Below are 12,937 nucleotides of genomic sequence, written 5' to 3' on the forward strand. Positions count from 1 at the left end.
GCTGTCTCTCTCCTCTGGCTTCAGTTATTGTTGTTGATATCATTTTTGCTGATGATATTATTGTTGGAGATATTTGTAGCATGATACTGTTTGGATTTGTTAGGATAATATAAAGGATTTTTACAATAAAAATATTACTGACTAATTAAAAAGAATAATTATATACTTAATTATTTTTATTGTATTGAAATTAAATTTTGTATTATTTTATAGTCTTAAAAAAATTGACTTTAAAAAAAAAGATAGATGCGACAGGATAACTTACAAGTATCCATGCACGACTTTAGAAATATAAATTCATATTTTTCCTCACTTTTTCAACTGCTCAATTTTTCTGGGATTGAGAAAATATAATTTTTTATCATTATTTTTTCTAATTTCAAGATATTGTTATTGTTATAAGAAGTAAAAGAGAAAAAGTTTGTCTGTTTTGTTTCCATTTATTTACATAGTGCTGGGTTGTCATTGAGTCAGTGCTAATATTTATGAAGTGGTTTACTTTCCTTATTTTTAGTTGATTAATCTAAAATCAATTTTAAATAATAAAAATTAAGTTGAAAAGTATCTTCTTAAAAAGAATAGCAATCTTAAGTTTTTTTCTAATATTATATATAATATTTCTATTTTGTTTAAAGTATATTAAGAAAATAGAAAAGTATCAATATTTTAAAGTGTTTTTTATTATCAATAATAAATAAATTAATAAAGAGCACATTTTGTATGTGCATAAAATACATAGAAAAAGAATTATAGGACTAAAGAGGATCATGAAATCATATATTTTGATAAATAGTATATTCCTTTCATTTCAAAAGTTTTACATATTTGTAAGAGTATTTTTTTCCATTATAATATGGACATCCTACTGTTATGTACTATTTTTTATTTTTATTCACATTATTAATATTCACTGTTATTTTTATTGTCCTCTTGGTCAAAAGTGAGTTCTTTCAAGTGTAGTTCTATGCACATGGTTTTTATTTTATATAAAGTTATAGGAAAGAAATAATTAACAAATAAAAGATAATAGTCTTTGATTTTATATATGATCCTTTTATTTATTTTTTTAATATTAATGAAAGGTAAAAAGTAGGTGTATATGTATGTGTGATGTTCATTAATTTTAGATAATGATATACTAAAAGAGATAGACAAATATTTTACTATGAAAGTTTTGTATACTAAATTGAAAGTAAGAGTTCATTTAAAAATGTAAAAATCATTTTTGTCACATAAGAGATTTTTAAATATAATTTACACATAAAAATATGACGTGGTTACTTTCCTTATTTTCATTTGATTAATCTAAAATCAATGCTAAACGATAAAAATAAAATTAAAAGTATCTTCTTAAAAAATAGAAATTTTAACTTGTTTATCTAATATTATCTATAATACTTTTATTTTTGTTTAAAATATGTTAAAAGAATAGAAAAAGTATCAATATTTTAATGTGGTTTCTGTTTTCCTTCTCAATAACAAATAAATTAATGAAGAGGACATTTTGTATATCTATAAAATACATACCTAGAAAAATAACTATAGTATCAAATAGGATCATGACTACATGTATTTTTATAAATGGCATATTCTTTTCTATATAAGATTTCAAAACGTTTTGTATTTGTAAGGGTATATTTTTCTAGTTATAATACGAATGATCTTGTTGTTATGTATTGTTTTTATTTTTATTCACATTATTAATATTTACGTTGCTATTTTTGTTAGCATCTTCTTCAAAAGTGATTTCCTTATGGTATAGTACAATGTACATATTTTTTATTTTATACAAAGATATTGGAAACAAACAATTAACACTAAAAAAAATATTTTTGATTTTATACATGATTCTTTTATTTTATTTTTACATAATAATAAAAGGTAATATATATATATATATATATATATATATATATATATATGACAATATTAATTTTAGACAATTATATATTAAAAGAGATAAATAAATTATTAGAAAAGTTTTGTATTCTAAAGTGAAAGTAAGAGTTCATTTAAAATATAAAAATCATTTTGTCACAAAAGATTGTTAAATGTAATTTACACGTCAAAATATGATATAGGTTACTTTCCTTATTTTCATTTGATTATTCTAAAATCAAGTTTAAACAATAAAAATGAAGTTATAAAGTATCTTATTAAAAAGAAATTAAATATTATCTATATTACTTTATTTTTGTTTAAAGCATATTAAAAGAATTAGGAAAAATATCAATATTTTAAAGTGATTTTTTTATCAGCAATAATAAATTATAAAGAAGAAATTTTTATTTTATATAAAGTTAGAGGAAGAAAACTATTACATATAAAAAAAGTATATTTGATTTATATATACATAATCCTTTTTTTTTTTCATATTAGTGAAATGTAAAAGGTAGAGATATACGTACGTGTGATAAATATTAATTTTAGACAATGATATATTAAAAGAGATAGACAAACATTTTTCCTTGAAAATTTGTAACTAAACTGAAAGTAAGAGTTCATTTAAAAATATAAAAAATATTATGTCACAAGATATATAAATATAATTTACAAGTCAAGATATAATAGTCTCACGTACATATTTTGTGTCACGTAGATACCTTCTTTGATAAATATTTGTTTTTCAATTTGAAGTTATTTATATTTTTCTTAAAGTGATTATTCTTTCCTTTTATTGATGTGTATGTGATGAATGTTAAAAAAAATCAAACTTTTATTTTCATATGGATGTTTTAATTAAAAATAATAATAAATAAGGATGTGATGCTAATAATATTGTGAACGAATTCATTCGTATGAAGCCATGATATATATATATATATATATATATATATATATATATATATATATATATATATATATATATATATATATATATATTCAATTGATAAATATTAATTTTTAAAAATGTAGAATTACAAATATTATCTAGTTTTAAATTAAAGTTAGCCATTGTATTTTTATATAAAATTGAAATGAAACAACAATAAATAATTTTTTTTTAGTGATTTTGTATCTTAAATAAGAAACATTAATTTACAAAGAAAACATAATATTATTTAACATTTATAGAAGTAAAGAAAGAATGATAGTAAATAAAATAGTAATTGTTTTATATTAGGCTTAAATACTTATTTTGTCCTCCTGTTAAAAGATGAAAAGTATATGAACAAGACGTTACTTAATGCTGATCAAGAGGAGAGAGATAAAAAGCTGCACATCAGAAGAGAGAGGAAAAAGATTTAAGATCGTTACTGTCAACTTAATAGAAAAGACCTTATTCATACACTTTTTATAATATAGGACCTAATATCTTCATTTTTAAAACTGACCAGTTTCATTTTCTATAACTGTTGCAGACAAAAGAAAATTGTTTCTAATAATTGGCTTTTTAAAAAAAGTAATGATGCATTAAATGATTTTCTGAATTATTCTTAATTAATACTGATGCATTTATTAATGCCTGCATCAAAACCTTAAATTTAAAGGAGAGAACATTTATTAAATGCAATATATAATACTGTTCAAATAAAAATAGTTATTAGCATTTATAAAATTACTGTTCTACCTTTTTTTAAATGGCTTTTTTTTTTTGTTTTTATTTATTTATCATTTCAAAGTTTAAAATAACAATTATATCCTTTCCTTTTATAAAATATATATATATATATATATATATATATATATATATATATATATATATATATATATATATAATTTAGTAAGAGATCTATACTTGACCAACACAATTAAAATTCAAAGACTGTAAATACAACTCAAAATTGAATTACCTGCATTAAATCAGTACCATAACAACTCTACATCCTACCAGTTAAAAAGTTTCCAACTTGATCCTCAAACAAATTCACATTCAAAAATTATAATTAACAAATACTACAGCTTCTCTTACTCAAGTTTCCTTTTGCTTTTAAAAATATTCAAAAAATAGAAATGGATAAGAAATAAAAATCATTCAAAAAACTTACTGATTTGTTTAGACTTTAAGGAAATTACAAAGGGACAAAGAAAGAATAATAGGAGATGAAAGAATGTAGAAGATAAGAGTGAAGACAGAGATAATGAATTCTTCTATTAACACCCATCAAATTCTTCTATTAATTTTCAAGCCCAAATTCATAAAATTTTACCTTACGCACCACTCCTAAAATTGTCTTCAATCTCAAACTAAAACACTCATAACTACATACTAAAACTACACATCTAACACATATTCTAAATACATCTTTGATTAAAATAAAAATCACACCTAATTTAAATTTAAGTATCTCTTTTCAATTCACTCATATAATAACAACTCATCACCATGCTATTAAATATCTATAAAGTATATTTTTTATTTTATATATCACTTGTTTATTTTTAATCAAACATCTCCAATTAAAATTGTCTTCTACTTCTACTAGCTTTTTACTATAAAATACTCATTCTCCAAGTCTCATTCATCTCATTCTAAACAGTGGAGTGCATGAAAAAGATCATGCTTAAGTTTGGATTAATGCAAAAAGCTAAATAACGATTAAAATAATATTTATAGGCATATCTCGTTGACCATGAAACCCATTTGAATAGACCACAATTATGAACTCCATTTGAATAAGTCACAATTATGGGCCCATTAACCTAGAAGCCCAATGACCAACTTACTTGTGAGATACTGAACTTTTGGTAAGTTATTTAATGCGAGGATGTCCCCAATAGACACAAGGAGATACCGACGGGTGATATCGTGACTTAATGGCCAACGTTGTTATTAAGTATGCATAATCTTTGGCGTAGGAAACACAATTCAGTACCTAGTATTTGGTGTTTGGCTAAATGGTCTATTCATAGAAGATCTACTCTTATTGGTTACGAGCTATCCAACACTAGATATCCAGTAAATGATATCATATATTTGTCATAAGTAACTCAATCAAAAACTATAATTAATTGGGTCTTCGATCACCAATCATATATATATATATATATATATATATATATATATATATATATATATATATATTAACCCACTCAAACATATATTTTAAAAAAACAAAATTAATAATCACAAAATGCCGTTACTGTTAATTTATCTGATTAAAATTATTAAATGGAGATAATTTAATAGAGAGAAACAAGATATATTGGAACCCACAGTTTCTTTTAGATTTGAAATTCCCAGATACGATATAGAAATGCATGTGAAACAAGATTAGAGACGAAATTTCATTTCGATTTATACGTACAATCAATGGAATTTGTGTTTAATTGTTGTGAAATTCTTATACAAAATATATAAATGTCAAAGTGAAATAAAAATTGAACGTAAGATATGAGGTTGATCTTAAAATAAAAGTTAGACCGAAAAGTTTGTCAAACCAAAAATGGGGAAGAATCTGATAGAAATTTGTCTTGTATATGAATAAGAGGATATAGAAGAGAGAGGGAGAAAAACACACTCAACCTGCACAAAACCTCCTTTTGAATAAATTAAAGTCTTCTAAATTCAAATAATTCCAACTTTTCAATTGTGTTTGCCATTATCGTGGAATCGGTAATTATGGTAACAATCTCGCTCAAAAACAAATTCATTAATAATTTTTGTGATCGTCTTTCAATCTCATTCTCACCTTTTTACTCATTTATTATCTCTTACTTACCTATTCAATTTGGATTATTCCCCCTAGTATAACATGCGTGTACGGTTAAATCAAATTAAAAAAAAATCATTTATCTTAATCAAACACTTATATAATATAAAAAAATGCATAATTACTGCCAGAGAGGTTGTAAAATAAAATAAAAAAAAGATGATACTAGATTTAAATAATGTCCGAAAAAGAAAAAACAGATATGATGAAAATGTAACGCAATATTATTTATTGAATGAATATAATTGCAATTTTCAAATAATGTGATGTTATATTTTTACATGTTGGCTTTGTGTATTATAATTGCAATATCACGATATTAAATTAATCATTGTCGCGTGTAATATTTGAGTATGGATTCTTCGTATTTGAAGATTTAAAGTTGGTGTTCCTATTCTTAAAAACGGTAAAATATAATGATTTCACATGACCGATCGGTAGTGTTATGCTATAAAGAATAAAAATTGAAATTTAATATGCTTACGGCTAAAAACTTATTCCCTTCATCTACTGTCACTGAGATTTAATATTCTTTTATATAAACTTAAAAACAACAATAAATATATATTTTTAAAACAGTTTTAATGAAATAATCTTTCTTTTTCAATAGAGATGTTATGTTTAAGAATGGATAAATAGTTTTAAGACAAATTGAAAAAAATATGGTTCGAAGTGAGAATACTAAGTAATTTAATTTTTTTTTTAGATAATTAAAACTACGGTTGTTTTTATGAGGAATTGTTGGAAGAAGGAAACATAATGTCCTATAAAATGATGTTATATGTAAAAGTGTATGAGTAACTCTTTAAGATGTGAATATGAATAGTAGTAATTGTGTCTTCAATGCATAACATTCGTGTATTAACCAAAATCGGCAGCACCTATCTTTAATGCATACCTTGCATTGATGTCCTAAAAATCAAAATAACACGAATGTAGCATTTATCAAGATTACGTTATTATTTTTTTCATAATGCACACGGTTGATATGTATTAAATTAGGGTGACAAGATTAATGGGGTGTGTTTGTCAAATACCAAGTCTTTCATAAATACCAAAAAAATATATTTTCATTTGATATCACATTAACATAATTTTTATTCGTATGTAAAACTCCAAATAAATTATTGTATAAACAGTTATATATATACATATATATATATATATATATATATACATATATATATATATATATATATATATATATATATGAGTTTGTTACGGCGCGTACACCTATTTTTCAGTAGTTGGTACATTTTATTAATGTGTATCAGATTTTAGTAGACAAAAATACCCTTATATATGGATTCTAATTTCTAAGGGTATTTTAATAATTTTTATTCTCAAAACTAAAAAAAAAAAGAAACCTCCAAACCCTTCTCTCTCATTCCTCTCAACCCTTTCTTTTTCATCTCTCTAACTCCAACATTTTCTCTGTCATTCCTACTATAGCCCAAATTGAAAAAATCAGAAACACTTTAGGCAAAGGTTCATTCAAGATCTCTTCAATTTCACCATCTACGCTAATCTCTCTAATTTCATCATCTGCATATGTTGAATCATCATCTCTAAAAAAACCCTCCAGGCCAATTACCAATTCCTTCGGATGTCATTATGCTTGTGAAAATTAGATAAAATTATATAGGACAAAAATTATAAAATGAAAATTCATTATAAAATCAGTTTTTGTAAGAAATTATTTAACAACGAGTATTTCTGATTTTTTCGAGGTCAATTACCAATTCCTTTATGCTTGTGAAATTTGGATAAAATTAGATAAAACAAAAATTATAAAATGAAAACTCATTATAAAATCATTTTTTGTACGATTGTTTAAAAGTCAATGTTTCTGATTTTTTTCAGTCGGAGCTATCATAAGATGACAAAGAAAATGTTGGAGTGATAGAGAGGGTTGAGAAGAATGAGGGAGGTGAGTAAGAGTTTGGAGGTTTCTTTTTTTTAGTTTTGAGAATGAAAATTATTAAAATACCCTTGATCTTAAAACTTAAAATCCATAATATATAAGGATATTTTTCTCTACTACAAGCATACGCACATTATATATATATATATATATATCGTATAACTGGACTGTCAACTATAAACAAGTAACTAGACGATCAACCATTACTGATGGATCGAACAGTAAAAAAATTACTACTAATACCAATTAACTTAAAACAAAGTGTAATTATTAACAATTGGATCATAATTAGATTTTTGTTAATCTAAAATTTATGTCGAAAATTATAAATACAATTATGAAATAAAGAGGTAGGTGATTATATTTAATATACATTAATTACTAAATTGTTACTTTGACATCAGAGTATCTTATTTGACCTAACAAACCTCTAAAATGAACCATGACAAAGACAAATATTCAAATATTTAACACGCATATGACATAATAAATAATTGATATGGACTCCATAATGAAACAATTCATATAACATTAAAATTAATGTAACGTAATGTACAAAATGTGCAGTAATAAGACAATCTTTACCTTTTGCTAAAATGAATAAATTTCATCTTACCGATATCAACTCTAAAAAAAATTAGTAAAATAAAATCAGTGTAAATTTTCAAAGTTTAATCAAGACATGGACCAATTTTATATGAAAAAAAAATCATAGGAATTTATAGGTAATATTTATTTCTTTATTAATTATTACTAAAACAATTTTTCTTACGACAAAATTAGCAATATTTGATTGAAGTTTACACGATTAAACCTATCCTATCCTATGTCTATGAAACCAGAAATTCCATGATTTTTCATAATCAATAAGGGAAATATTCTAAAATATTTGTGCAGTTTTAAGGTAATAAGATAAGAAAGAGAGATTAATGAGTTTGTTAGTTGATTACACCCTTGAAGGTAAGTAAAATATCGTATGCCAAACACTAATGATATGTAGCAGAACACTGAAAATCACCAGTGTCACTGTGAATCAAACGACAACATGCATGAGGGATGTTTCATCCTAGAATTCAATTTTGTAACAATTGAAACTACACCGAACTGCTTCTTCGTATTTCCATAATATCAGCTTTAGTAGAACCATGGTTAGTCACAGCTACAGAGTTCTTTTGTTTTCTAAAGCATTGGTCAAAGCATTGTTAGTATGAAAGATGGGAGTGAGAAAAAGGGATTCAACAGTAACAATGAACTGTTGATTGAAGAAATAATAACAAATATGTTGATGGGGTATCTTATTTTGTACCTTTTGCATAACGAGAAGAAATGGGAGCCTTCAAAGGGAAAAAAACCAGATGCCTCTCACACAAGAAAACCTTCAATTTTCACACATTAACAGCTACCTCACTATCAGACAAAACACCAACACAAGACCAAAGAAAGTGTCAAAATCTCATGCTAATTTGCTTTGCTATGGTTTGAATGCAAGCACTGTGAAACAAAGAAAGTGTTGAAGGTCTCACGACTAGATATAAGATCAATTTATAATATTCAATGAATTGCAAACATTACCTTACAAGCCGGTTCTCTGGGTTTGGGTTAAGCTTAAAGTTCATTTGTAATATGGTATAAGTGAGCATTTTTTGTTTTCATCCGTTGTCAGACCGCTGTCAGATCACTCAGTAATTTCTACTATTATACACGAGATGTCTATATCTCGGCGTGAAGGAGTACGCTGAAAGCATATGCTCTCGTGAATACATCCCTTTAGAGTTTGCATGGCAGGTGTCACCATGTTATTCACGGGCTTTGCAAAATTTACACAGATGTCAAATTTCTCACGTAGAGAAATGAACTGCCACCAAGGCAAAATGGTTTTTGGGTACGCTACCTACTAAAACAGATTAATCCCTCACGAACCCTGAATGACTTCATTACGCAGTAGTAGCTTCTCACTCATTCCCCTCACCAATAATACCAATTTCCACGCCTTTTTTTTTCTTATTTTCTCACTTCTGTATAAATAGAAGGAGTTGCAACAACACATCCTCATTCCCAAACCTGCACCAGATTGACAGATTGAGGGTTGCTTTGGGATAAACCCTCACAACACCTCCAGTCAGTCATATCATGGCCATCTTGGGTAGTCATAATCCTCTCGCAGCCACTTTTGGCATATTTGGTAACCACACACACCATAAACTTCATCGTCTCTATCTTTCATCATCACTTGCTTAATGTCTTTCTTCTTTTCTTGCACTATGTTCTTTAAGTAAATGATAGTTGAGTTATTGGTTGATCACAGATTCATTCCCACATATGGTTGTTGAGAATACCATATTCCACAATATTTAGAATCATCTCTGATAAAGACAAACTAACACACACACATTCTCCTTTTGAATTGTTCAGGAAACATCATTTCCTTTATGGTATACCTGGCTCCGGCGTAAGTACACGATTATCTCTATCAAATTTCCTGATTCTGTTTAAATATAATTAATTTGATTTTCCCTTACCCGAATTCTCAGGCGAACGTTTCAGAAAATCTACAAAAAGAAATCCACCCAAAGTTTCCAATGTCTACCTTACTTGGTGGCATTATTCAGCTCTTCACTTTGGTTGTACTATGCATCATTCAACATCAAACATTCCATTTTGCTTGTCTCGATAAACTCCTTTGGATGTGTGATAGAGATCATCTACATTGTCATCTTCATAAAGTATGCGGATAAGGATGCCAAGGTATATATGTATATATATATATATATATATTGATGTGTGCCTCAACCCAAAAAAAGTAAAACTTTTTCCATAAATTCTAGCTTATTGATTACCCATCACACCTACGCCATTCTTTAATCACAGAGATTAACCATTAAGCTACTTGCTGCAATGAACTTTGGGTCCTTGGCCTTGATCGTTTTGGTCACGCGTTTCGCCGTCGATGATTCCGATCAAGTGAAAGTCCTCGGATGGATTTGTGACGTGGTTTCAGTGATTGTATTTGCAGCACCTCTGAGCGTAGTGGTAAGCAAAATTTTCTATTCCACCAAGAGATGAAGTTACACGGCAGTCAATTTGCAATACTCTAACTAATTATTGGCGTGCAGTTACAAGTTATAAGAACGAAGAGTGTACAATTTATGCCCTTCTGTTTGTCATTTTCCCTCTTACTGAATGCCATAATGTGGCTCGCTTATGGTTTCTTTAACAAGGACATGTGCGTTGCCGTAAGTGCCTATACCATTACATAAAATTAGTAACAACTTAATCAGATATATTAATTTGATTACTATATTGCAGCTGCCAAATGTGGGGGGTCTAGCTCTGGGACTGCTTCAGATGTTGCTACATGCCATTTACAGGAATCGTGGTGCGAAGGAGAACGTAACGACAGACGCTGCAGTGACAACCTTTGTGGTGGTCGTGAATCCATTGGGCCCTCCAGAAGTGTTCTCAACTGCAGTGAAAGATGAACTATCACTGGAAGATAATAATAAAGGTGGAGAGGACGATGCACAAGGGAAAACCGTGGAAACCAACGATTGCCCTCTGTGATACGTATAAATAACACTACCCACTGCTTTGTTGTTACTGCTGCTGCTGCTGCAGAATCATTCTATCATCTTTATGTTATGCTTGTTCAAACCTTAATATCAATCAAGATATGCTTCAGCTTTACTGATTAACTCATTTTTACTTCCCTTTTCTCAATACTTCCATTGCTTTTACGGGTTAAAGGACAACTAACAGCAGCAATCAAAGATGCTTTAACAAACATCACGAAATTTAAGAAAGAAAATCATTAATTAATATGATCCACGCAGCTTTTGGAGATGAGTTCTCTTAGTTAAGCTTCAAAATCATTGTGGTTGGTTTTATGAACGAAAATCCAACTTCAAAACAGATGAGCCTCGAGATGGGTTATATGCAAAATTAAAGGATGGCGCAAAAAGAAATAAAGCAAACATTTTGTGGTGTATTTATGGTGGCTGTTAAAACCCAAAAGGTTGTTTGTGCATGAAAAAGTGAAAGGTGTTTCCTTTTTCTTCCTTTTTGTTAGCTTATTGTACCAGTTGATGACTGTTAGTATCAAATACGAGGTTTACACTTTGTCACACGTTTATGATCATAAACGTTAAAACAACAAAATAACGCTACAATCTCTTTCTGAAAACAAAAACTAAAATAATCTTTATATCCCTTAATTATACAATCATCGTCACGTCGTTATGAACATCTGAGTATTTTTATTATTATTATTATTATTATTATTATTATTATTATTATTATTATTATTATTATTATTATATGCTGAATCTGAGCCTAAAGGCTCAATCTGATGAAAATTGAAGCCCAAAAACACTTGTCCAATATGGGTTTCGATAGGACAAAAACACCCAAGTTCCATAAATTTAGGAGTATAATCTTTTAGATTTTGAAAAATAATTTTCAGAATAGAAAAAGCGAGACTTAGCTTTTTGTAGGATACAAGAAAAATGTCCAGGACATGAATCCCCAAATTACTTCAGACTAAGCATGCTTAACTATGAAGTTTTTATGAGTTAGGCTACCGAAAAGCAAATGCATTTGGTGATATGAGTAGCCAAATCAATCCCTTTAAGCTATCCTTCAACTATATAGTCCCATACCTATACAGTCTCTAAATCCCTCTCATTCTGGTGTATGTTCGATTCATGCATGTGCCCCTTCCACTGGAAGTCTGCCAGGAGCCGCTCCTTGTCAGTGCCCCTACATCATTCCTCTTGCACCGACGATCACTCCCCACTCTCGGGTGTCACACAGTTTCTCATAAATCTAGATATTTTTAATGGACACTGATACAATGATACGTCTATGTGGCGAAAACATTCAATTCACACGCTATTTTTCAATTTCTTTTTCAAAATTGTCCTTTCATTCTTAATTAGTATTAAAAAGAAATGAGATCCATCGTGTCATTTTGAGTGTGAAAAGCAAACTTATGTCAAAGTATTATTTTTTATTTTTAATTGAGTCCTTAACCTTTTTTTTATTACATTGAAAACTAAAAAAAAATTAAGTCCATCTCTTTTAATTTTGTTTTTTTAATTGTTTTACCACATTTTTTGTTTACTTCTTGTTTTTATGTGTGAAGTTTTTACAAGAAAATCTTTGAATAATAATTAATTTTAGGAACAAATTCAAACAATCAAGGGATTAGTATGATGTAAAAAAATTGCAAATATAATGTTTTAAGTAATTAAGCAAGGGAAGATTAAAGATATAAAAACAAATTAAAAATGTTTAATTCACAAATCTCATGAGTGGTTAATGTAATTTATTAATATTTTTATTACATTTTTAATTTAAAACA

At 27.4% G+C, this 12,937-nt stretch overlaps 1 protein-coding gene across 1 annotated transcript; it reads left to right on the forward strand.

The window, feature by feature from the left end:
• Positions 1-9,582: 9,582 nt before the first annotated feature.
• On the forward strand, positions 9,583-11,266 carry LOC124837251 (bidirectional sugar transporter N3-like). Its single transcript, XM_047312563.2, has 6 exons — positions 9,583-9,760; positions 9,991-10,027; positions 10,110-10,323; positions 10,447-10,608; positions 10,692-10,811; positions 10,885-11,266. Exons 1-6 carry the CDS (start codon positions 9,709-9,711, stop codon positions 11,137-11,139), a joined length of 840 nt encoding a protein of 279 aa, XP_047168519.1. The 5' UTR covers positions 9,583-9,708; the 3' UTR covers positions 11,140-11,266.
• Positions 11,267-12,937: the final 1,671 nt, after the last annotated feature.

Source organism: Vigna umbellata, chromosome 5 (assembly GCF_029865625.1).
Source record: "Vigna umbellata cultivar VRB3 chromosome 5, Vumbellata_1.0, whole genome shotgun sequence".
In the NCBI taxonomy this organism is placed as follows: domain Eukaryota; kingdom Viridiplantae; phylum Streptophyta; class Magnoliopsida; order Fabales; family Fabaceae; genus Vigna; species Vigna umbellata.